General features: G+C 41.6%; 1 protein-coding gene across 25 annotated transcripts in view; it reads left to right on the top strand.

Moving 5' to 3' along the window:
* The window catches only part of neb (nebulin), an 87,694-nt gene that overhangs the window by 1,195 nt on the left and 62,815 nt on the right, over positions 1-23,684 (top strand). For all 25 annotated transcript variants that reach the window (XM_046363199.1, XM_046363202.1, XM_046363207.1 and 22 more), the window contains exons 3-49: positions 5-89; positions 4,149-4,223; positions 5,528-5,638; positions 5,848-5,955; positions 6,098-6,307; positions 6,530-6,634; positions 7,483-7,587; positions 8,147-8,251; positions 8,365-8,472; positions 9,046-9,162; positions 9,833-9,934; positions 10,331-10,438; positions 10,629-10,733; positions 10,897-10,995; positions 11,605-11,709; positions 11,938-12,045; positions 12,179-12,292; positions 12,590-12,787; positions 13,002-13,109; positions 13,329-13,427; positions 13,691-13,795; positions 14,039-14,146; positions 14,266-14,577; positions 14,960-15,166; positions 15,360-15,464; positions 15,835-15,942; positions 16,063-16,374; positions 17,297-17,503; positions 17,711-17,815; positions 17,928-18,035; positions 18,155-18,466; positions 18,577-18,783; positions 18,901-19,005; positions 19,243-19,350; positions 19,495-19,806; positions 19,940-20,146; positions 20,250-20,354; positions 20,514-20,621; positions 20,816-21,127; positions 21,336-21,542; positions 21,651-21,755; positions 21,850-21,957; positions 22,044-22,355; positions 22,443-22,646; positions 22,845-22,949; positions 23,063-23,170; positions 23,303-23,614. In XM_046363199.1, coding sequence (XP_046219155.1) covers positions 27-89; positions 4,149-4,223; positions 5,528-5,638; positions 5,848-5,955; positions 6,098-6,307; positions 6,530-6,634; positions 7,483-7,587; positions 8,147-8,251; positions 8,365-8,472; positions 9,046-9,162; positions 9,833-9,934; positions 10,331-10,438; positions 10,629-10,733; positions 10,897-10,995; positions 11,605-11,709; positions 11,938-12,045; positions 12,179-12,292; positions 12,590-12,787; positions 13,002-13,109; positions 13,329-13,427; positions 13,691-13,795; positions 14,039-14,146; positions 14,266-14,577; positions 14,960-15,166; positions 15,360-15,464; positions 15,835-15,942; positions 16,063-16,374; positions 17,297-17,503; positions 17,711-17,815; positions 17,928-18,035; positions 18,155-18,466; positions 18,577-18,783; positions 18,901-19,005; positions 19,243-19,350; positions 19,495-19,806; positions 19,940-20,146; positions 20,250-20,354; positions 20,514-20,621; positions 20,816-21,127; positions 21,336-21,542; positions 21,651-21,755; positions 21,850-21,957; positions 22,044-22,355; positions 22,443-22,646; positions 22,845-22,949; positions 23,063-23,170; positions 23,303-23,614 — 7,167 coding nt within the window. In that variant the 5' untranslated portion in view covers positions 5-26. The remainder of the gene's footprint in view (positions 1-4; positions 90-4,148; positions 4,224-5,527; positions 5,639-5,847; positions 5,956-6,097; positions 6,308-6,529; positions 6,635-7,482; positions 7,588-8,146; positions 8,252-8,364; positions 8,473-9,045; positions 9,163-9,832; positions 9,935-10,330; positions 10,439-10,628; positions 10,734-10,896; positions 10,996-11,604; positions 11,710-11,937; positions 12,046-12,178; positions 12,293-12,589; positions 12,788-13,001; positions 13,110-13,328; positions 13,428-13,690; positions 13,796-14,038; positions 14,147-14,265; positions 14,578-14,959; positions 15,167-15,359; positions 15,465-15,834; positions 15,943-16,062; positions 16,375-17,296; positions 17,504-17,710; positions 17,816-17,927; positions 18,036-18,154; positions 18,467-18,576; positions 18,784-18,900; positions 19,006-19,242; positions 19,351-19,494; positions 19,807-19,939; positions 20,147-20,249; positions 20,355-20,513; positions 20,622-20,815; positions 21,128-21,335; positions 21,543-21,650; positions 21,756-21,849; positions 21,958-22,043; positions 22,356-22,442; positions 22,647-22,844; positions 22,950-23,062; positions 23,171-23,302; positions 23,615-23,684) is intronic.

Raw genomic sequence — 23,684 nt, 5'->3', positions numbered from 1 at the left:
GTAGAAACCCCTAAAACTGCATCATCATGGATGAGAACGAAGAAATTGAGGAGGAGTTTGAGGAGGATGAGGAGATTTTTGAGGAAGAGGTAAGTAAATATTTTCTTGCGACATCAACACAACACACCGTCATTGTCTTAGGTACTCAGACTCAGTCAATTCAATTCAAATTCATTCAAGGAAAATTAGAATAGGAATCAGAATTTCAGTTTACCTCCTGAATTGAAATGTAACTGGAACCCCAACCCCATTCCAAACCCACTGCATATGTTCTTAGGTCTGAGTTGAGTTATTGAGTTGAGTTAATTTGATTTTTTACAGGGACAGTGCACATTAGTCAACGTTTCAGTAAAAGTGCCGGTTTTAGCCAGCCGGCTAATTTTCAACCGCAGTCCCTGGGCAGGTTATTAAAAACAATTACAATATAGACAATAGCAACATAGGACACGCAAGACATAGCATACAGACAGAGCAACATAGAACTAAAAGCAGCAAGACAAAATTCATAAAAGCAACAAAGTGTTTCCACACCTCACAAGCTACAGACAACAGACAACATGGAAAGAGGCAACACACAGCTAGGGACCATGTTCACAAATCTGATTGACCTTTAGCCATGTCTGATTGACCTTTAGCATTTTGTGAAAGTGGCCACAGTTCTATGGCCACAGTTCTATGACAGTAGTCAAATCAAATCAAATGTTATTGGTCATATACACGTGGTTAGCAGATGTTATTGCGAGTGTAGGACTAGAAGCGAGACAACCTCTCTGTCGGCACCATTTCTCTCTTCCCTGGCTCTGGTACTGGTGGGTCTCCAGGTTAACTAGCTAGCTTTACTCAGTCCCTATGACTAGGTAACTTAGTTTTGATACCACCCCAGTAAGTCATTCAGGAGTCCAGGTGTCTTTGAGCTGTGAGCAGGGTTAGATCCTGTTTCCAAAGAACACGCATCTTCCTATATCCTAGCTATAGACATGGCCCTGGCTAGCCCTGTACAGTCCAGATAACTGTAAATCAGACCAGGGACCAGCCATTAAAATCAAAACCGTTGCCACTTTCCTCTTTTCTTGGACATTTTAAAGCCCAGTTATGAACATAAAAAGTAATCACACCCTTTTGGTTTACAAGGACCATCGCAGTGTGAGCAGTGTGATGTTCAAAATGAGAAAACACCTTTAACTTGGTAGTTGATGTAGAAGTAGTAGAAGTACACTTTACCTGACCAACCACCAACCACTTCAAGGCTCCCAGAGAGATCAACTACTGACAACTATAGGCTTTGATGGCAGGAGCACACTGATGTAATAGGTCTAGTTATTACACAACAGACAGTGTGAAGACATTGCTGTCATTCCTGCAGGTACTGTTGTATTAAGTTACACTGCACTGCAATATGCATGAATGGAAGAGTCCATCATCATTCGTCATCTATAACATTTCTTACACTATTGGTGTAAAATGTATAGTAATGTTGGGATGATGTTCCATTCAGAAGAGTTATGGATTGTTTGGGGAGCTGCTGTTTTGTTGGAAGTAACCAACGATTTGTGTTAGATATAAACATGTAGTATCAGTAAGATTATACTGTGCCTTTCTTCAACCATGTGTAATATTGGTGCAAAACCTCTGTCACACAATTAAAACATTTTGAAGCGTTTGGCTTCAGACTGGCAGTTCTGGAGATGTAGTATCACCATCATCTACACAGTCTATTCCAGTGTTGACAGCTCCCCAAGCTCTAACATAGATTTTCATACTGTGTCATTGTATTTCTTTGTGATGGTCCACTCAGAGCGTCCGATGGAAGAGTGAAAGCAGAAGGCTAATAACTGAATCTCTTATTTCCTGGTGAAATAGGGTTAAAGTTAGCCTCGTATTTGTCTAAACTTTATGTTGTTGATAACTTATAAGGGAATCCAAATCATTTCTTCCTAATTGAGGATGTGGAAGATACTTCTGATTTGTCATTGTTACAAATTCAAAACATTTAGGAAAATGAACTACAGTATTTGGAAAGTTATTGTGTGGTTCCCATATAACATATCCACTTTTTCAAAGAGATTTATCTTTAATGCAAAAATGTAAATGCTTTGTAATGCAGAAAAAGAATAATACGCTCAACTCAATACACTCTGATTTCACTACTACTTCCATCTCCACTTTGGAGGTCATTTTTAAAGAGATGACTTTGATCTTAATAGTAAGATAGCTTCTTTCATCTGATCTACAGGCTGGGGAGAAACGTGCAGCTGTGCATTTTATAGGATATACAGTACTCTACGTTGCGGATAATAACTGGGTGGATTGTACAATCATTCAGGACAACAGTTTTTTGTTGACATTTCAGGGTGGTTATTAAGTGGTTATTAATATGGATTATACTGCACTAAGTATTTCATATGCAGCATTTAACGATTTGAACAAGAGCACTTTCTCAAGATAGTACATTGTTTATTGTTATGCTGCTTTTCCCTCTTAATGTCAATCAAGTTTGAGATCTTTTCAACTTCCAATTTGACAGTATATTTTTCTTCCAGTAAGATAAATATTTATTCTGAGCTCTGATATGTGGCTGTTAAACACTCTCGGGACGGGACAGCACAGGAGATACACATTTAGCAGTTGACATAGTGAGAAGTGCTGCCTGCTGTAAATCACACGGTAGCAGCTCCAGTAGCCGAGCTTGGGTCTGCTAACATCACTCATAGGATGTGCTTAGAAGGTTGATTCATGTAGAGAGAAACCAGCAGGCAACTAGCAGCTAGCTAGAGGAGGAAGGCAAAATCTAAGCTCTGTAGGAGCAGAATCTCAGCCTGATTCCAGATCTGTTTGTGATGTCTTGCCAACTCCTGACAAGAAGATTCTACCTGTTCTCTGTCCTCCATTGTTTATTGTCATTTCTAAAACCTGTTGGGGAACAACAACAAAGCGGTTGTGGGGTAGTTCATGTACCTGTATGATTCTCCTCCTGTCTTGTAGAGTCAGAAAATGGCTTCTTACAACTGTTGTTTAAAGTGTTTGCGATCCCCCCCCCCCCCCCAGCTCTGGTCTATCAGCGTTTCAGTAGGCTGTTTGGCATTTGAATCGCAGGCCTATGTTGTGTCGGGACGATAACGGTGATGATTCTGACCATTAGTTCGAGGGTTTTCTAGACAGTTCCACCAATAGGGCTGTTAGATGTGTTCATCGGGCTGTCCCCTATTCATGGTATGGCAATGAGTACCTTCCTGAGTTAGAGAACAATGTCTCACTCTCAACTCACAGAGGCCACTGGTTATACGTTTGGCTTAGTTAAAGTTAGACACGGGCTATTCAGGGAACATGTGTGAGAATGTTTTTAGTTTAGTAGAGTACGTTTCTCTGATTTAAGCTAATAGTAAGGAGATGTATTAGTATAATCACTAAGGATTAAAACCGTTTTAGCTGTCTTGTTGATATTTGGATTCATAGCGACTATTTACAACAAGGACAATGGACTTGTTAATGGAATAACCAACAAGAATAGCCAGTGAGGACATGTTTTGCAAATATTCTACTGTTTCCATTGTCCCAGTCAAAACCAGCTAAAGTATTTTAAATTATTGTAAGTAGATTTGAACCCAGGTCTGGTCAGAGGGCTCTGTCAGATGCAGGCAGGCAACCAGCACACAGTCAGTCAGGCAGACAGAGCCGTCAGTCAGGCAGTCATTCGGGGCTATTATAGGCTCCTACTCCTCTTTCCCCCTGGAATAGAGGCTTCATTACACTCTTCAGTAATCACAGTATATACCAGGATCCAAAAGGACACCTTCAAGGTCACTGGAGGGATCTGGGATATATGGAACCTTTTATTGCATTATAGTGAATGTAGTTATTATATCATTATGCTAATTGTCAAAGACTGTAGCTGAACGTTAGTGCTGAAAGTAGAATATCTGACTTAACTACCACTGGTGACAGTGCAGATGAGTATTAAGTGAGTATAAGAATGAGTATTACTGTTTATCAATGTTGTTTACAGTATAAAAGGCTAACTGAATGTGTCAGAGATCAGGGAATTATTGCACCAGAGCTGGGGAAAAACTCCATCCAATACATTTGTGATATGTCTTCTTTTTGCTTGTAATGGCGATTTTGAAACCAGCGAGTTGTTCCTATATTTATAGTATTTTGAGGAGACGGTGACTTCGACCACCTCTCACCAGACCACAACTCAGGTGGGAGCAGAGGTGAAGCAACAGGTAGAAGACAACAGTGAAATAAACAGCACATGCAGCTCATGATGCTTTGGTTGTGCTTGCATGTCATGGGGGTTATTCCACAGATGTAAGCCTAACAAAGGAGAGAAATTCTAGAAAGGATACTGTTTAAAAAGGCAATGTGCGTGACCCTGTGGATTATTGAACAAACTACCTTGTTTAACAATTCACAATTTACTCAAGTCGAGGAAGACATTTTTTGGGCCATTCCAAAAGTGAGTTCCCAAACAAAAAGGCGATTGTTTGGGTAATTCACAAATCATGACTTCATGTACATTTTCTCAGGCTAGTGAGTGATTGATGAAATAGCCCTCATATAGGCCGATTTTGCTAAATGATGCATGCAGTCAATTGTGTCTTGTTCACCACTGCTTATGTCCACTGGCTCGTTCATGGCCAGTCTCTCCTTCCCTTTCCTTCAGTCTCCTTTCCTTTTAATTTCCTTTCCGTCATTCATTCCCTTTCCCTCAATTCCTTTCCGTCATTCATTCCCTTTCCCTCAGTCCTTCTTCTTTCCTTCGTTCATTCCCTTTCCCTCAATTCCTTTCCGTCATTCATTCCCTTTCCCTCAGTCCTTCTTCTTTCCTTCGTTCATTCCCTTTCCCTCAGCCCCTTTCCTTCATTCATTCCCTTTCCCTCAGTCCCTTTCCTTTCCTTCGTTCATTCCCTTTCCCTCAGTCCCTTTCCTTCCCTTCATTCATTCCCTTTCCCTCAGTCCCTTTCCTTTCTTTCATTCAGTCCCTTTCCCTCAGTCCCTTTCTTTTCCTGTAGCCCTGATAATAAGTCCTATCCTCTGTCCCTACTAGACCTTAACCTAGCCAATACCATATTATCTCCCATCCCATTACCTCCATGTAGAAATACATTGTCATGTAATCGTTTCATTTAATGCCTTGATACAGTCAAATACCACAATTAGTAGCTAAGGTGATTTTTTTTCTCAGCCATTGCAATGAATTCTTGCAGGTAAGTGAACTTGGTTGCAGAGTAGCATGAAGTAGACTAAGTCATTGTTGCTTTCACACACGTGTCCCTTATGTAAGAGACTTATGATAGTCAAAATGTCATTAACTTGTTTACCCATTTATTTACATTCCACCTAGTATAATACTAATATTCTGTCATTGTTACAGTAGCATTGATTCTGTCTTGTTTCTGGTTTCTCTGTATTGTCTCACAAGCCTCTTTGTTGTAAATGGATGTGTACCTCTGGCCTGGTTTCCTCTCATAAAGGAACACCAGTCATAGTTTGACACATGACTAACAGCCTTACCTCTGTTCCCCAGTCTGGCGTTCCGGTGAGAAGAGTCGTCAGGAAGAAGGCTAAGGTGGACACCTCCAAGTTCATGACTCCTTACCTGGCCCACAGCCAGAAGATGCTGGACTTGTTCTCCTACGTAAGCAAGCCCATTACAACCAGGTCATGTTCATTAGGGTACATCGTAGCAAAACGTTTTGAAAAGTCTAGGTAGTCCCTTTTCTGTTTCCTTCAGTATTCTTCCATATATTGCCTAATGAAGAGAACCCAAGTCAATGCTTTTTTCATGCCCCCCCCCCTTTTGGATCATGATTATGAAGTTACATTGTTCCGATGTGTCCCTAACAGAACAAGTATCGTCATGCCTATGACAAGGCTAAGGGGAAACCCTATGACATCTCGGCTGACACCCCTGAGATGGTCCGGATCAAGAAGGCTCAGGAGCAGCTGTCTGAGGTATGGAGGCCTCTGTTCTATTCTGTCCGCTTCTCTGATAGATATCATATATCACAGTCTCAGTCAATGTTGCACTGTCACTAATAATAATATAAAAATAAAACTTTGGTCAAATCTACACTTGACTCATTGCCCCTACCAGGTGAAATACCGGATGGAGGGCAATAAGGTGAAGTGTACCAGTCTGTACGATGGGGAGGCCAGAGAGATCGCCCATGTCAAGCATGTCTCGGAGTTGATCAGCAAGGTTCTGTACAGGGCCAAGTGGGATGAGACTAAGGACAGGTACTTGCTGCCCCCTGATGCCCCTGAGCTTGTCCTGGCTGTGAAGAATGCTGCCAACTACAGCAAGGTAACTTCCTACTCAGCCTTCACCGTAGTGGTGCTGTTACAACACTTGTCCCAGGCTAATTTATTGAGTCGTAGGAGATAATAATAATATTTTGTACGTAGATTACTCAATTCAGATGAATCAAGAATGATCTAAGTAATTCATCTTTATTCCAAAAAAGGTAGATTGCTTTTCTATATTTGAGCCGATGCAACTTCTCCTTTTGTTTTTCTTTGTGATCAGAAACTGTACACCGAGGCCTGGGATGAGGACAAGACCATGTGCTATCCCTACAGTGACTCTCCTGAGCTGCGCAGGGTGGCAAAGGCACAGGAGGTCCTCAGTGATGTGAGTACTGCAACTACCTGTTGATATTCTAACCTACACTTAAATACACTTTTCCTTGTGATTACAGCAAGTTGATATCAATGTTATTCGGTCGGTTTTCTAGTACTGTTTTAAAGTTACTGTAAGTTGTATTTTAACAGCATTCATTTTTTACACTTGAGTGATTGTTATAACTGGTTGTTCTATGATTTAAATGTTGTAAGTCATAAATATCCTTCTCAACAACACTTCCTAGAATGCAGTGTCTGCGTCAGTCAGGCAGCTGAACCACGTCCACGAGTGTGGTGGTTCACTTTGTAATTCACTTGGAACAATTCATTGCTCACATCACATTAGGACAGTAAGGTGTCCAACATCAATCAGACTTCAGGAAAACACAGTTTACCCCCTTCATTTAAAAACTCTATTTTTGCTCCCTGAGCTTTTTGTTTTCTGCTGACTCAGATGTTCCATATGGAACCATTTCCTCTGAGCAGCTATTTCTACATGTAGGATGCAATTAAAATGGTCACTGCTGTCGCTCTTTAAAAAAAAAAGTAAACTTCAGATTTCCGCTGTTCCAATGTATTGGGCTTCTCCAGTTAGATATCATCAAGCAGAGCATTACCACATGTGGCTAACAGGCATCACATGTTGTGTCAAAGGTCAACTATTGGTTAGAGACACATCTCGTCATGGCCTGGGGTGGCCTAGCGGTCACTGCTGCTGCCTTCAGAGCGAATAAGCTGGTGTTAATATGGGTTTGAATCCAGCACACACCCTTCTAACACACTGTTCTCCTTACTTTCCTGTCTCCCATCTGTGTCTTTTCTGTTCCTCTCACCATTCTGTTCTGCTCCATTCCGCAGATCTTGTACAAGAAGGGTCATGCTGAACGCACGGCGAAGTACACCTCTCTGGCTGTCCCTAATGATATGGAGTTGGCCAAGAGAAATTTTGAACAGCGCAGTGACGTAAGTGGTGTGACACACACACAGACACACACTGATTCATTGACAATGGCTTCTCATCATTCTTGACAGCATTGTAATGTAGACATTTGAGAGAATCATTATCATAGCCCTCAGCTGTAGAGTCCTGACAGTGAGGACAAGGTGGACCAGTGGGTGTTGTCAGTCACTGCCTGACATGGGTGAGGTCCCCAGCCCTGCTGTCCTTGTCCCTGGGAGATAGAGGGGGATGAATGCCACCTGCTCCATGATATTATTGGAAGGCAGCAGCCCTGTTCTGGCAGACAGACGTGGTGCAACGACAATAGCCTGAGATTATTTTAAATCCCCGCCGCTCCCAACATGTTTTATACACCCCCTGTAGCTGCAGAGGCCCAAACAATTTCAGCGTCCATCTGTAATGTTCATATCATTCTGTTTTGAATGACTTTTAAGGCAACATTTTGACGGATAATATTTTAAGTGTTTCTTGATTGCGTCATGCCTCTATTTTTCCATTTGAGTTCAGTAGCTAATTTTAAATGACCCCAAAGTCTGACTTTTCCTTGCTTTTCTCTTGCAGCTCAAGTACCATGAGGACTACAACAAGAACGTCAAGGGCCACTGGTGCGAGACGCCCTACATTGATGTGGCTGTTGCCAGGGTGGCTATGGACAACGTCAGCAATGTAAGAGCCCACTATTCTATAGCATATTAATAGTTATTGGCATAAATTACATTACAGTATGCCTTCATCGAGTCATAACCCGTCATATCAATATTTCTCTTTTCTCATTTCAGAAAAAGTACACGGCTGCATATGAGGACATAAAAGACCAAATCAATTTTATGCAAACTGAGACGCCAGAATACAAACAGAACAAGAAGGCTGGTCACGCTGCCAGCTCAGTGAGTCTATAGCCCTCAAAGAGAGGGACATAAAGGAGAACACACAAGCACACACAACACACACATACACACACCAACCAACCAGCTAACCAACCAACCAACCAGCTGTCTTCTGCTTCTCTCAGAGAAAAGAAGCAGGGAAGTGGGAGCTGGCTGAGTATATTTTTATAGATCCATCTCATGCGGCAGCAAGCAGAGAGACACACGACACTGGTTTGACCTCGAGCTCTAAACAGAGCGTGAGTCAACACCGTGACTCTTTTGTCACGCAGACATCAAGATGTGCCCACACATGTTCTGTACCCAGAGTCAGAACACGTGATAAAGAATAAATCACTGGCAAACAGTAGTTTAAATACATTTAGGCTAAAACGTAGGTGGTAACAAAACTGTAGCTTTTTTGTAGTTTTGAGGAGGAGTCATTGCCTGTAAGCATTTTTCAATCCAATTTGAACACTTCAATCCAAAATCTGCTATGATGATGAGTAATTGTATTGACCTTGCCATGAATCACTGTATCACAGCAAACCATATGTATAATGTTTTGACTTGTACCCATGCTTCTCTCCTCAGATCAAATACAAGAAGGACTATGAGAAGAGCAAAGCGGTGGCTGACTACAATGTTCTCCCAGCCACAGACAACCCTCTGCTCAGGCAGCTGAGATACGCTGGCACCATCGTGAGTGACGTAAGTGTCTAAGTCGGGGAGACTGAACCATTGGTCCAAACAGGTGTCATACTGAAATAGACAGAAGTTACAGGAAGCTAAACAATCACGTCTCTTCTATGAGAGGCAGTCATTAGTTACAGAAAACCATTCAGTATCCCATCCCATGTTCTGGCAGACAGCAACAGTTATCTTTCATCTCCGTTCTCAAAAGTCACTACTCGTGTTTCAAATGAACTTGTATAGTTTTTACTAGTACATTTTTATCTAGACAGTTGGCAGTTTGCTAGTTGGACAGTTTGATAGTTGGCTGCTGACAGGGGTAGAAGTTATCATAGCAGATTCCTGCTAGTTAAATCATGACAGTAAGTAAGGGTGCACCCCCCCTCTTACTGAATTATCAGGAGCCACTTATACTGTAGTTAACCCACTGAAGGTATAACATGACCCAAGGACTACTTTGATGAGTCTAGTTAGTTACTAGTCATTCACTGTCAACTTGTTAATAATTAGTGTAGCCATTCATAGAGCCTTATATTTGGAAATAAGATGGATATAGTTTTACTCATTTTGCCGAATTTCATCAATTGAAAGCCAAGTGCTAACTTTGATATGTATTTGAGACATATAACTACTTTTGGTTGCCATTATTTTCTGCTCATCATTTCTTCTCTGGTCACTCCTTTTGCAGAAAGTGTACAAGGCCAGCTATGAGAAATCGAGGGGGTCCAGTATCAACTACTGTGACACGCCCAAATTCAAGATGGACTCTGTTGGACAAAAGTTCAGTGACGTGAGTATTCCCTTCATAGTCTTCACTGACGATGTTAATGTTTTGTTTTTTAAATTGTTCAACAAATCATTGAACAGCACATTTTACATTTACATTTGACATTTTAGTCATTTAGCAGACACTCTTATCCAGAGTGACTTACAGTTAGTGCATTCATCTTAAGATAGCTAGGTGAGACAACCACACAACGCAGTCATAGTAAGTACATTTCTCCTCACTAAAGTAGCTATCAGCAAAGTCAGTGCTATTAAGAAAAGACAAGTGCGAGTGTTAGGTCAAGAAAGACATTTTACAAATGGCAGCAACGATCATTTAAAGTGGATCTCCTATATTGTATGTAAGTGGCGAATGGATCTTACATGGATTCATCTTTACTCCCTCTATCTCCCCTCACAGGTACATTATAAAGACAAGTATAAGAATGAGGTGAAGGGACACTATATTGGCAGCTATGAGGACATCTACATGCTTCACTGCAAGAAAGTGGAGGAGATAAAGAGCGAGGTAAGTCATGTTGCATTGTTTTTATTTTGTTCTCTCCTCTGAGGCTTTGTTAAGAGTAAGACATTGGTTGTCTCTCAAATGCCTCCTTACTCCTTATATAGGGCACTAGTTTGATCCAGGGCCCAGTGTACTTCAGGCAACTTCACTCTCAGTGATTAGAAAGGAATCATCTGTTCTTCTGTCTTTTCAGCAAAATTACAAAGCAGATTATGAGGACATCAAGACGAGATGTTTCTATCCTCAAACCATGACGCCAGAATATGAGGCTTATAAGAAAGTTGCACAGTGTAAAGATGTAAGTATGCCTCTTGAAGAAATAATACAAAATATAACCAGTCATTTGCACTATGATTAGTGATTGAAGATTGACATTAGATTGACATAATTCTTTCTTTTTTATTCTTGATATTGATATGTATAATTTACTTTTTGATATCATTGTATTTACTTTTTTGCAGAAAGTTTACCGGCAACATCCGGACACAGTGAAATTTACGCAAGTGACAGATTCGCCGGTTCAAGTGCAATCTGCCATCAACGCCAAACAGCTGAGTGATGTATGTATTCAACTTTTGCGACAGACCTTATATGAGTGTTAAGTTCAATTTTAAATAGTTACAGTATGAAATTACAATTACGTATATCTGTCTCCCTTACAAAATAGGTATTATGACCTCAATGGAACAACCTGTTAAAAAATATATGATTTAGAATTTTGTTAGAATTTTGGAACATATACCAGAAAATAGACTTCAAGGTTGAGCCATTGCCATGACATTAAAGATTCCCGAAGGCTGTTGCCTGAAAATATGCTCATTCATCCACTTAGCACATAGCTCAGCTGTCTTCCTGTGGACGCCATGGAAACCAGAGAGAGTTATCTCTCTCTCTCTATAGTATTAATAGCAACATGCATTCAGTCTGCTGAAAATAACCCTAGTCTCAAATGAGAGGAGGGGGGCTGACAGTTATGAGAGACTACTCTGAAAAGGAGAGGCCTCTCACTCCTTTGAGACAGGCAGCACTGCCCTCTAGTGGTGTGGAATGACCCATGTAGTACTCATCTTCTCCACAATACAGCTCTCCTCTGATCTACATAGTGCCAACTGTACATTTTCCTGTACCTGACTACTGTATTTTCACGAGGCTCTTTCTGTCTTTTCCAGCTCAACTACCACGCGGCGTATGAGTTGGATAAGTTTAAGTGTGCCCTGCCTCCAGACTACCCATTCTTCATCCAGTCCAAAGTTAACGCTTTTAACCTTAGTGATGTAAGCCAAATTCTGTTGATGATACTGTAGATAATGTTTTAAAAATACAGTTGTTAATCGAATCCAGTTATAATTTCATTTGTTATAATATGATTTGAAAATAATATGCTAGTATTGACATCATTTCACAATCATTGTAGTTGGTTATCGTTGACCTCATTGGATAAACTCACCTGATTTTTACTTGCATGATACTGATATCTTCAATGTATTTGCAACTCTGTGCAGAATTGTTACAAGTATGATTGGGAGAAAGCAAAAGCCAAGCAGTTCGAGTTTAAGGGTGATGCTATCTCAATCCTTGCAGCCCGCGCCCACACAAATATAGCCAGTGATGTGAGTATGCATGCACTGACATAAACATCTACACATACATGTAATATTAGTATTCATATTGATAATGCTGACAGTTTCCTTTGGTGTACTTTGTAGCATAGGCCTTGACCTAACTTTTGCTCTTTGCCCTCAGGTTAAATACAAGAAGGATTTTGAGAAGAACAAGGGAAAGATGGTGGGAGCCCTCAGCATCCATGACGACCCCAAGATGCTACACTCCATGCACGTGGCCAAAATACAGAGTGATGTAAGTCATTTTCCTGCCCAGGGAATCAAGATTAGACAAAAAATGTGTCGGCTAGCTTAATCGGGCACATTTGAAATGTTGGTTGATGTGCAATGTCTTTGACAAATAAACCTAATAAAGTAAATTCAATTCCACTTAGTTTTGGTATGAAACAGAAATATGAGGATAGTGGCTGTCAGTGTGACAGGGGTATAAGGGCTTACTGTGACTCGTCTCAACTTTATATTAAATAAACACTTTTTATCATAGAGAGTATGTGGTGCCTCACCTTCTAATTCTCTCAAACTCTCTCCACAGCGTGAGTACAAGAAGGACTACGAGAAGACAAAGACCAAGTACATCACCACGCTGGACATGATGTCTAACACCCTGGCCAAGAAGTCCCAGGGTATCGCCAGCATGGCCGGCTACAGGACCATCCACAACCGCTACTTCCTGCCCTACGACGCCATGTCCCTGGACCGGGCCAAGAATGCCAACATCATCCAGAGTGACGTAAGAACACCATCAACCAGATTGATAGATTGACCGATAGATAGATTGATTAATTAATCTGTCTGATTGATCTAATTGATTGACTGATTGATTTGGTTTGCTTTCATCCTATTAAAGGTCTGGGGAAAAGGTTTTAATAATATTGGAGCATTTCAAAAACGGTAGAAGTATAATGAAAGTATTACTCCCACTTGGTTATTTTCCCTCACGACAGAATGAATACCATTCAGACTACAACAACTTCACCAAGGGATCTGGTTGGGTCGCCTTCGGCTCCATGGAAGTGGAGAAGGCCAAGAAAGCCGGAGAGATCCTCAATGAGGTAGCTACTACAACATGATCTAGTTCAAGGTTTAGGTTTATTTGCCATAATGTAGTTAATACTCAGGAAACCATACCATAACTCTCACAATAAAAACACTATAAATTGTAAAATATGTTTTGTTATGTATGGTCTTTTCTTGCTTTGACAATACAGAAACACAACAAGATTGGTTTCATCTGCTTTGACCTATTTGTTCCATTTTGTCCTCCACTTCAGAGAAAGTACCGTCAGCACCCAGACACTGTCCCGTTCACCTCCATCGCTGACCACCCAGTCATGATGCAGGCCCAGGTCAACCAGCTAATGAGGAGTGATGTGAGTATTATTATAGTAACATTATTGGATGATAGAATCGTGTTATTCAGATCATTTAGACATCATGGGGCGGTTTCCATGTGTCGAGAAAACTGTTTACTTCATAGAGGTGACATATTCAACTTAGTACAAATGTGATTTCATTTAAAAAAAAATAAAGATGAAACAATCAGTAATTAATTTATTTGGATGGAACACCTATTTTATATCTATAAATATGTGTTTGTGCACTCAATGCAGTTTGTATTCTTCTTCCCCTGCAGCTTCACTACAAGAAGGGTCTTGAGGAGATCCACCAGAAGTACTCGCTGCCCCATAATGACCCCCAGTTCCTTCAGGCCAAATGCAACGCCTACAACATCAGCAAGGTACTGTTGACTAAGACTAATTAGTTATGCCTCATATTCATATTTGATTTCATGAATTATCAAATGTTTTATCATATTATCACTGCCTGCCCGCTCTATAAAGAGCACACTACTCTGAACTGTGTAGACATCTTTCCTCCACATTCAAACGTGGCTTCTTGGGTGTGCACTGCATGCCTATACTGTGTTGTATTAGTGTCTCGTGGAAATAGTGTCCTTATTTAGCGTATTGCTTTCTTTCAGAACTACTACAAGCAAAGCTGGGAGGAAACCATTGCAAAAGGCTACGACATGAGGCCAGATGCTATCTCTGTCATCCATGCTAAGCATGGCAGACATATTGCCAGTGATGTAAGTATGCAATAAATCACCAGGACAACATGAAAAGCTGTACAAGATGTAGTCAACAACAATGTTCCTACTTTGAATAGTGTCAGATTATCTGATGATTTTTTACTTGTTCCTTTCAGATCCAGTACAAGAAAGACCATGTGAAGGGAAGAGGCAAACAAGTGGGCTGCCGTAACCTTCAGGATGACCCCTTGCTGGTGCACTACATGCAGGTGGCTAAGATGCAGAGTGAGAGGAACTACAAGAAGGACTACCACAAGTCCAAGCTGAAGTACTGCTCCCCAGTTGACATGATGAGTGTTGCACATGCTAAGCAAGCCTCTGCAGCACAAACCTATATTGGCTACAGGAAGGTCCAACACCATTACAGTCTTCTCCCTGACTCCATGAACTTTGAGCTGGCTCGCACCATGAACACCAACGCCAGTGATGTGAGTACTCTGACTGCTACCCAGGGATAGAACAAAATAATTGGTTCGATTCCAGGCTGTATCACAACCTGCCGTGATTGGGAGTCCCATAGGCGGCGCACAATTGACCCAGCGTCGACCAGGTTAGGGTTTGGCCGGGGCAGGCTGTCATTGTAAATAAGAATTTGTTCTTAACTGACTTGCCTAGTTAAATAAAGGTTAAATAAAAAAATGCAAACATTTCACTGGCCTTTCTACTTCTAGGCTAGTTGGAAAAATACTAGCCATCGGCCTTTAGAAACTCTAGCTTTAACTTGTAAGTTTTAATGCTGCATTTTAGATTTTTTTTGTAGTGGCTTTTTGCAGCATTTCTCACATTGTCTCCTCTCCTTGCCGGATGCAGGTGAACTACAAAGCGGACTGGGAGAACTATGTGAAGGGAACTGGCTGGATCCCTATCGGATCCATTCCAGTGGAGCTAGCCAAGCAGGCCGGCGCCGCTCTGGATGAGCACAATTACAGGCAGCACCCTGAAAACTTTAAATTCACCAGCAAGATGGACGGCATGAATATGGAGCTGTGCAAGCAGAACCAAAAGATTATGAATGTTGTGAGTAGTATTTACTTACTAGGAAGGACAAAAATCTAATCCATGGTTGTCCATTGAATTGAATTTCTCTATTGAATACATTTGGTTGAAATACACTTTGTATTAAATACATTTTGTTGCATGGAATTTAATTGAACTGAACAGAAGTATTGATTTAAATCTATTGTTGTTATGATGTGTTTTTGTTTTGCAGCATGACTATAAAGCCAGTGGAGAGAAGTTCCTGCACACCTACAATCTCCCTGCAGATGCACCAGAGTTTATGCAAGCCAAATACAACGCTGTCAACATCAGCACGGTTGGTTCCATGTTGATCACTGTCCATACTATTATATACCTTTGCTATCATACACAATCAATACACATACATATCCATGCATTCATTTAAATGTGCCTTTATCTATGCTGTATAGTTGGTTATATGTTGACTGATTACAGTCCTATTTTACACACACACACACACACACACACACACACACACACACACACACACACACACACACACACACACACACACACACACACACACACACACACACACACACACACACACACACACACACACACACACACACACACACACACACACACATATATATATTACCATGATGCATTCATTGAAATGTGTCTGTAAGTAATGTGTTTATTTCTCGTTCTCCTCATCACAGAACTATTACACATACGCTCACCGTCAAGACATTCTCAAAGGACACCAGATGAAGGCAGATGCCATCCCCATCCTCGCTGCCAGGGCCTGCACTAATATTGCCAGCAATGTATGTATTAATTGGAAGAAATTCTAAAACTGTATTTTGGTTTATTGATTAACCATAGTTGACCATAATCATGACATGCTATTCATGGTATTTACATTCATCATTGTATTTCCTGTACAGTACAAGTACAAGCTGGCGTACGAGAAGGGAAGAGGCAAACAAGTGGGCTGCCGTAATCTTCAGGATGACCCCTTGCTGGTGCACTACATGCAGGTGGCCAAGATGCAGAGTGAGAGGAACTACAAGAAGGACTACCACAAGTCCAAGCTGAAGTACTGCTCCCCAGTTGACATGATGAGTGTTACACATGCTAAGCAAGCCTCCGCAGCACAAACCTATGCTGGCTACAGGAAGAGCCTCCACAACTACACTCTTCTCCCTGAGGCTATGCCTGTTCAGCTGGCTCGTACCATGATGGAGATCCAGAGCGACGTGAGTTCATTTCAATATCCTTGCCATTCAATACCATAATGATGGTATGAAACCAGGCTTGACTGAGTAAGTGTACTATCGACCTGTGTGCATAAGCAGTAACTACTATCGATCCGGTGGGCATCAACACTAACCGCATCCATTGCTGACAATAGTAGTAATGATTTTTGTGAACAATAGTGTATTTTGAGTGAGAGGAACCTGTCCTGATACCTTCCCTGATAACTGTCCTGATATCTGGCCTAATACCAGTCATGTCCTGATACCTGTCCTGATACCTGAACTGATACCTGTCCTGATACCTGACCTGATACCTGCCCTGTCCTGATACCTGTTTTGATACCTTTACTGATACCTGTCCTGTCTTGATACCTGTCCTGATACCTGTCCTGTTCTGATACATGTTGTGATACCTGTCCTGCCCTGATACCTATCCTGGCCGCATACTTGGCCTAATAATTTTCCTTATACCTTCCCTGATACCTGTCCTGTCCTGATATCTGACCTGTTCTGATACCTGTCCTGATACCTGTCCTGATTCCTGTCCAGATTCCTGTCCAGATACCTGCCTTGATAACTGTCCTGATACGTTCACTGATACCTGTCCTGTCCTGATAGCTGTCCTGTCCCGATACCTGTCCTGATACCTGCCCTGATACCTGTCTTGATACCTGTCATGATATCTGCCCTGATAACCTGTCCTGATACCTGTCTTTATACATGTCCTGATACCTGTCCTGATACCTGTCTTTGTACATGTCCTGATACCTGTTATAAAACCTGTTTTAATACCTTTACTGATACCTGTCCTGATACCTGTCCTGATAGCTGTCCTGTCCTGATACCTGTCCTTATACCATTCCTGCTACCTGTCCTAATACCTGTTGTGATACCTTTCCTGTTTCGTTGTGTGTCTCTACAGAACACCTATAAGTCTGACTACAACAACGTGTACAGAGGTTCTGGCTGGATTCCTATTGGCTCTATGGATGTGGAGTTGGCTAAGACAGCCAAGGCAGCCCTAGATGAGCACGGCTACCGTGTGCACCCCAGCACCCTGAAGTTCACCAGTCTGACTGACCAGATGAACATGGCCCTTGCCATGACCAACACCAAGTTACTTGATGACGTAAGAACTTAAAGTAACTTTGATTATCGTTTATTGTTTTTTATGATCTATTTTAGCCCACCAAGGCTAATCTTTCAGAAATCATACATTTATTGAGTTTACATACAAGATATGAGGAAATTAATGGTTTTCATGTTTTTATTCCATGTATTTTATTCCCTACTAAGGATGTTGCTTGTCATTACCTTGTTATTTCTCTCTGTTCAGGCTTCATACAGAGCGTCTGGCGAGAAGTTCAAGCACACGTACAACCTGCCTGCAGACAGCCCTCAGTTCCTCCAGGCCAAGTACAACGCCCAGACCCTGAGTGAGGTCAGTACACACCCACAAACACACACAGACTCAATTTCTCTGACATTTTAAAGATGTGCAAGTATTGCCTATAGACAGGGGATGTTTGACTGGTTTCTTTGATTTCTCATAGTCTCACTACAAGCACAAGTGGGTGGAAGATATCGCCAAAGGCTACGACATGAGGCCAGATGCTATCTCTGTCATCCATGCTAAGCATGGCAGACATATTGCCAGTGATGTAAGTATGCAATAAATCACCAGAACAACATGAAAAGCTGTACAAGATGTAGTCAACAACAATGTTCCTACTTTGAATAGTGTCAGATTATCTGATGATTTTGTACTTGTTCCTTTCAGATCCAGTACAAGAAAGACCATGTGAAGGGAAGAGGCAAACAAGTGGGCTGCCGTAACCTTCAGGATGACCCCTTGCTGGTGCACTACATGCAGGTGGCTAAGATGCAGAGTGAGAGGAACTACAAGAAGGACTACCACAAGTCCAAGCTGAAGTACTGCTCCCCAGTTGACATGATGAGTGTTGCACATGCTAAGCAAGCCTCTGCAGCACAAACCCATATTGGCTACAGGAAGATCCGACACCATTACAGTCTTCTCCCTGACTCCATGAACTTTGTGTTGGCTCGCACCGTGAATGCCAGTTGCAGTGATGTGAGTACTTGTTTATGCGACTTCAGCCGAGTACTAGGGGTGTACGTTTTCTGTTAAAAAGCTTTCGGGTGTCAAATACTTAATTTATTTGCCTTTGTTTCATTCTCCAGTATGAGTACAAGTCTGACTGGAACAACTATGTGAGAGGAACGGGATGGATTCCTGTTGGCTCGCTGCCGGTGGAGCTTGCAAAGGTTGGCGCGGACATCCAGAGTGAACATAAGTACCGTACACACCCTTCCAAATTCCAGTTCAAGAAGCTGATGGACTCCATGGACATGGTCCTGGCCACTGACAACAACAAGATCATGAACAAGGTAAACTATAAACTGTAACACCATATTGGAAATTAAAAACAGATTCTTTAAAATGTGATGTTATCTCGTTTGTCCTAATGTTATTCTTTATCTGTGTTTGTGTCAATTACTTTGCAGCAAGAATACACCAAACAATGGCACAAGGACAAGCTCACAGTCCATGTGATGCCAGATGCCCCTGAGATTGTCCTGGCCAAGGCTAATGCTATAAACATGAGTCAGGTATGATCATCCCGTCTCATCTTCCAATGTCACTACCAACTAATACTGTATACGACGGCATACTCGTTGCCCCTTTCTAACTAGTTACTGTCATTTTAATCATAATCTATAGAATCAAAACTACTTTCAAAAGTCTGAAAGACACAGACATTCAAAATGTAATTTAAAAGTAAGAACCATGCATTTAATAGTCCTTTTTGGGCTCTGTTTCTAAGCTGTGTCTATATAACTTTTCAGAAACTCTACAAATCCGGTCTGGAGGACATGTATAGAAACGGCTACGATCTCCAACCTGATGCCATTGCCATTCTGGCTGCCAAGAAAGGCACTACCATTGCCAGTGACGTAAGTGTAAAATAATTTCATTTCTGTTTGCTTGCTGCATAGATCCTGTTTTCTGTCACTTTTATCAGCTATCAACTGTGTAGAGAATTAATGTGATCAGATGCCGCTTCTGTAATTGACTAAACACCTGTATATTTTTTACAGTACAAGTACAAGCTGGCGTACGAGAAGGGAAGAGGCAAACAAGTGGGCTGCCGTAATCTTCAGGATGACCCCTTGCTGGTGCACTACATGCAGGTGGCCAAGATGCAGAGTGAGAGGAACTACAAGAAGGACTACCACAAGTCCAAGCTGAAGTACTGCTCCCCAGTTGACATGATGAGTGTTGCACATGCTAAGCAAGCCTCTGCAGTGCAAACCTATACTGGCTACAGGAAAGTCCAACACCACTACACTCTTCTCCCTGACTCCATGAACCTTGAGCTGGCTCGCACCATGAATGCCAGTTGCAGTGATGTGAGTTCAGCAGTTACATAGTAACATAGCACCAACTAAACATAGTAAACAATGCTGATCGATTATACATCCTTACCACTCATATTATTGTTTTACTAATCACCCGTTTCTAAACTCTAATGCCTTTCACCAGTACGAGTACAAGTCTGACTGGAACAACTATGTGAGAGGAACGGGATGGATTCCTGTTGGCTCGCTGCCGGTGGAGCTTGCAAAGGTTGGCGCGGACATCCAGAGTGAACATAAGTACCGTACACACCCTTCCAAATTCCAGTTCAAGAAGCTGATGGACTCCATGGACATGGTCCTGGCCACTGACAACAACAAGATCATGAACAAGGTATGCTCAGACCAGATTATCAAAGCTGTTATCAAAGTTTATTTCTAATGTGTCTCATAATGAGAGTCTAGGTTAATTGATTGGTGAATCATTTTGATTGCAGCAAGAATACACCAAACAATGGCATAAGGACAAGCTCACAGTCCATGTGATGCCAGATGCCCCTGAGATTGTCCTGGCCAAGGCTAATGCTATCAACATGAGTCAGGTAAGGCTACCTTTTCCACACGTGTGTTACTATCTATCATCAAAATATTCCTCTTTGTATCCATCATGCTTTTGCAATATAACTTCAAATAGGTCTTGGAAGTATTTAACAAATGTTATTTTGGTCATATTTTTATAAATAGTTTCTCCTCCATTCCAGAAAACCTACAAAGCAGGTCTGGAGGCAATGTATAATAAGGGTTACGACCTGAAGGTTGATGCCATCACCATCCAGGCTGCCAAGCAGGGCACCAAAATCGCCAGCGACGTGAGTGACCAACAATTAAAAGCCTTTAAAACCATTTTACAATGTGCTCCAACCTCTGTTTGAGTATGTGAGTCTAACAGATCGGTTGGGATAAAGCAGAAGGGGAATTTCCATTGGACCTTGTGTCCAATAAATTCCTATTTTTTGAAATATTATCTTTCGTTCTGGGAATAATACATTGTTTATTTACACAGTACAAGTACAAGCTGAATCACCAGAAGAATAGGGGAAAACTAGTGGGCTGCCGTAATCTTCAGGATGACCCCTTGCTGGTGCACTACATGGAGGTGGCCAGGTTGCAGAGTGACAAGAACTACAAGAAGGACTACCACAAGTCTAAGCTGAAGTACCACTCCCCAGTAGACATGATGAGTATTGCACATGCCAAACACGCCTCCACAGTGCAGACGTATGCAGGCTACAGGAAGATCCAGCACCATTACACTGTGCTTGCCGATGCCATGAACGTGGAGTTGGCTAAGCAGATGCAGACGATCGCTAGTGATGTGAGTATTATTTTACTCATAAATACATAACAACAAACAAAAAAACAACATGTTTTTGTATACAATTTATTTTCTCCTTGACATAATTGATCCATTTCCCTATTCTGAGCTGTTAAACCACATCCAAATCTGTGAGAATGTTTTATGTTGTCCGTCAATTCCTTTACTCTGTTATTTAGAACCTGACAGTATTTACTTATTTCTGCAGAATTTGTACAAAAGTGACTATGAGACTTGCATCAAAGGCACAGGATGGATTCCCATTGGTTCTCTGGATGTAGAGAAAGCCAAAACAGCTGGCCTGATTGGCAGTGAGAAACTTTACCGCCAACACCCCAGCGGCTTCAAGTTTACCAAAGACATGCACTCCATGGACCTCGTCCTGGCCAGTGCTAACAATGCGATCATGAACAAGGTCATTCTTTGCATCTATGTCTATGCATACTGTATATGTATACAGTATATTATATACGCACATACATGGTGCTACTTCAAAACACTAACAAATATATCTGTCTTATAGCAAACGTACATTGACACCTGGAATAAGGATAAGACCACTGTCCACATGATGCCAGACTCAATGGAGGTGGTTTTGGCCAGAGCCAACAAGATCAACTGCAGCAATGTAGGTTATTCCTTCCACACCTCATCGTATTGTTCATTTAGGCTGCATTGTCATAATTCTGTCATTCAAAACATGTTTTTCTTCTCCTGTACAGACACTGTATAAGCTTGCCAATGAACAGGACAAGAAGAAGGGTTATGACCTGCGCAACGATGCTATTGCAATCCAGGCAGCCAAACAGGGCACATCCATTGCTAGCGATGTAAGTTAAACACTGTTTATTGAATAAATGGTGTGTGAACTTCAGCTTTTGAATGTAACCTAACTATCTCATTATCATTTATTAAGTTCAAATACAGGGCTGGCTACCGTAAACAGATTGGCCACCACATTGGAGCCCGCTGTATCGAGGATGACCCTCTGCTCATGCTGGCTCTGAACTCAGCTAAGATTGCCAGTGATGCTCTGTACAAGAAAGACTTCCACAAGTCCAAGACAAGGTTCCATCTCCCATTGGACATGATTGCCTTTGAGTTGGCCAAAAAGAACCAGATTCAGGTCAACCATGCCAAATATGTAACCCGCCTGCACAACTGGACCTGTCTGCCAGACTCCAGTGATGTCGTCCATGCCAGACATGTCTATGACATAGCGAGTGATGTAAGTATGTATTAACTAGATCATGTTTTTCCAGTGTGATTGTTTTTATTCTGGCCATTTTGACCTTTGTGGTATTGTTGTGTCTAGGCTGTGTACAAGGCTGATCTCAAGAGCCTACAAGGTATCGGATGGGTTCCCATCGGCTCACTTGATGTTGAGAAAGCAAAGAAAGCCTCAGAGGTCCTGAGTGAGAAGCTGTATCGTCAGCACCCAAGCAACTTCAAGTTCACCAGCTCAGTTCAAGACATGGGAATGGTTTTGGCGAAACAAAATAATGATAATGCCAACAAGGTATTTGACTAAGTGGTATATATTTACTAATCCTTTGCCTTCGTATGTTTCCCCTGGAAGATTATATTCAAATAATGATTCCATCATTTAAACCTGCTTTAATGTAATCTGATCTCCCCTACTTTGCATTATATTTGAGCCAATGATATGAAGAAGCACTTAATGTTGTTAGTTTGAACTTGAAACTCGTCATTGCAGCAAGCGTACACTGAGGCCTGGGAGAAGGACAAGACCAAGAACCACATTATGCCAGATGCGATGGAAGTGGTTTTGGCCAATGCAAACAAGTCCAACTACAGTTGGGTAAGTAAATGGTGGCACAAAGGTAACCCTCCTGATGAATGTATATGTTCAAAAATAATACTTATTGTGGAGAAATCCATATCTATGGATGTTTTATTTTCTTCTTCATACAGAACCAATACAGAAAAGCAATGGAAGAGGATAAGAAGAAGGGCTATGATTTGCGCAATGATGCCATTGCTATCATCGCAGCCAAGCACGGCAGGGAAATTATCAGTGATGTAAGTTCATTGAACATCTAGCCATCGTAACTGATTATATTTCTTAACTATTTCATGACACAATATATAAAATGTACTTCTGGAAAATTAAGAGAATCCTCAACACTGCCATTTCATATTTGCTTTCTGTAGCACAAGTACAAGACTGGCTACCGTAAGCAGGTTGGCCACCACATTGGAGCCCGCTGCGTTGAGGATGACCCTCTGCTTATGCTGGCTATTAACTCAGCTAAGATTGCCAGTGATGCCCTGTATAAGAAGGACTTCCACCAGTCCAAAACCAAGTTCCACCTCCCATTGGACATGATTGCCTTTGAGTTGGCCAAAAAGAACCAGATTCAGGTCAACCATGCCAAATATGTAACTCGCCTGCACAACTGGACCTGTCTGCCAGACTCCAGTGATGTCGTCCATGCCAGACATGTCTATGACATAGCGAGTGATGTAAGTATGTATTAACTAGATCATGTTTTTCCAGTGTGATTGTTTTTATTCTGGCCATGTTGACCTTTGT

The sequence above is a fragment of the Oncorhynchus gorbuscha genome, linkage group LG09, assembly GCF_021184085.1.
Source record: "Oncorhynchus gorbuscha isolate QuinsamMale2020 ecotype Even-year linkage group LG09, OgorEven_v1.0, whole genome shotgun sequence".
Lineage (NCBI taxonomy): Eukaryota > Metazoa > Chordata > Actinopteri > Salmoniformes > Salmonidae > Oncorhynchus > Oncorhynchus gorbuscha.
The sequence above is the reverse complement of the archived record's forward strand: the minus strand, read 5'-3'. Positions and strand labels throughout refer to the sequence as shown.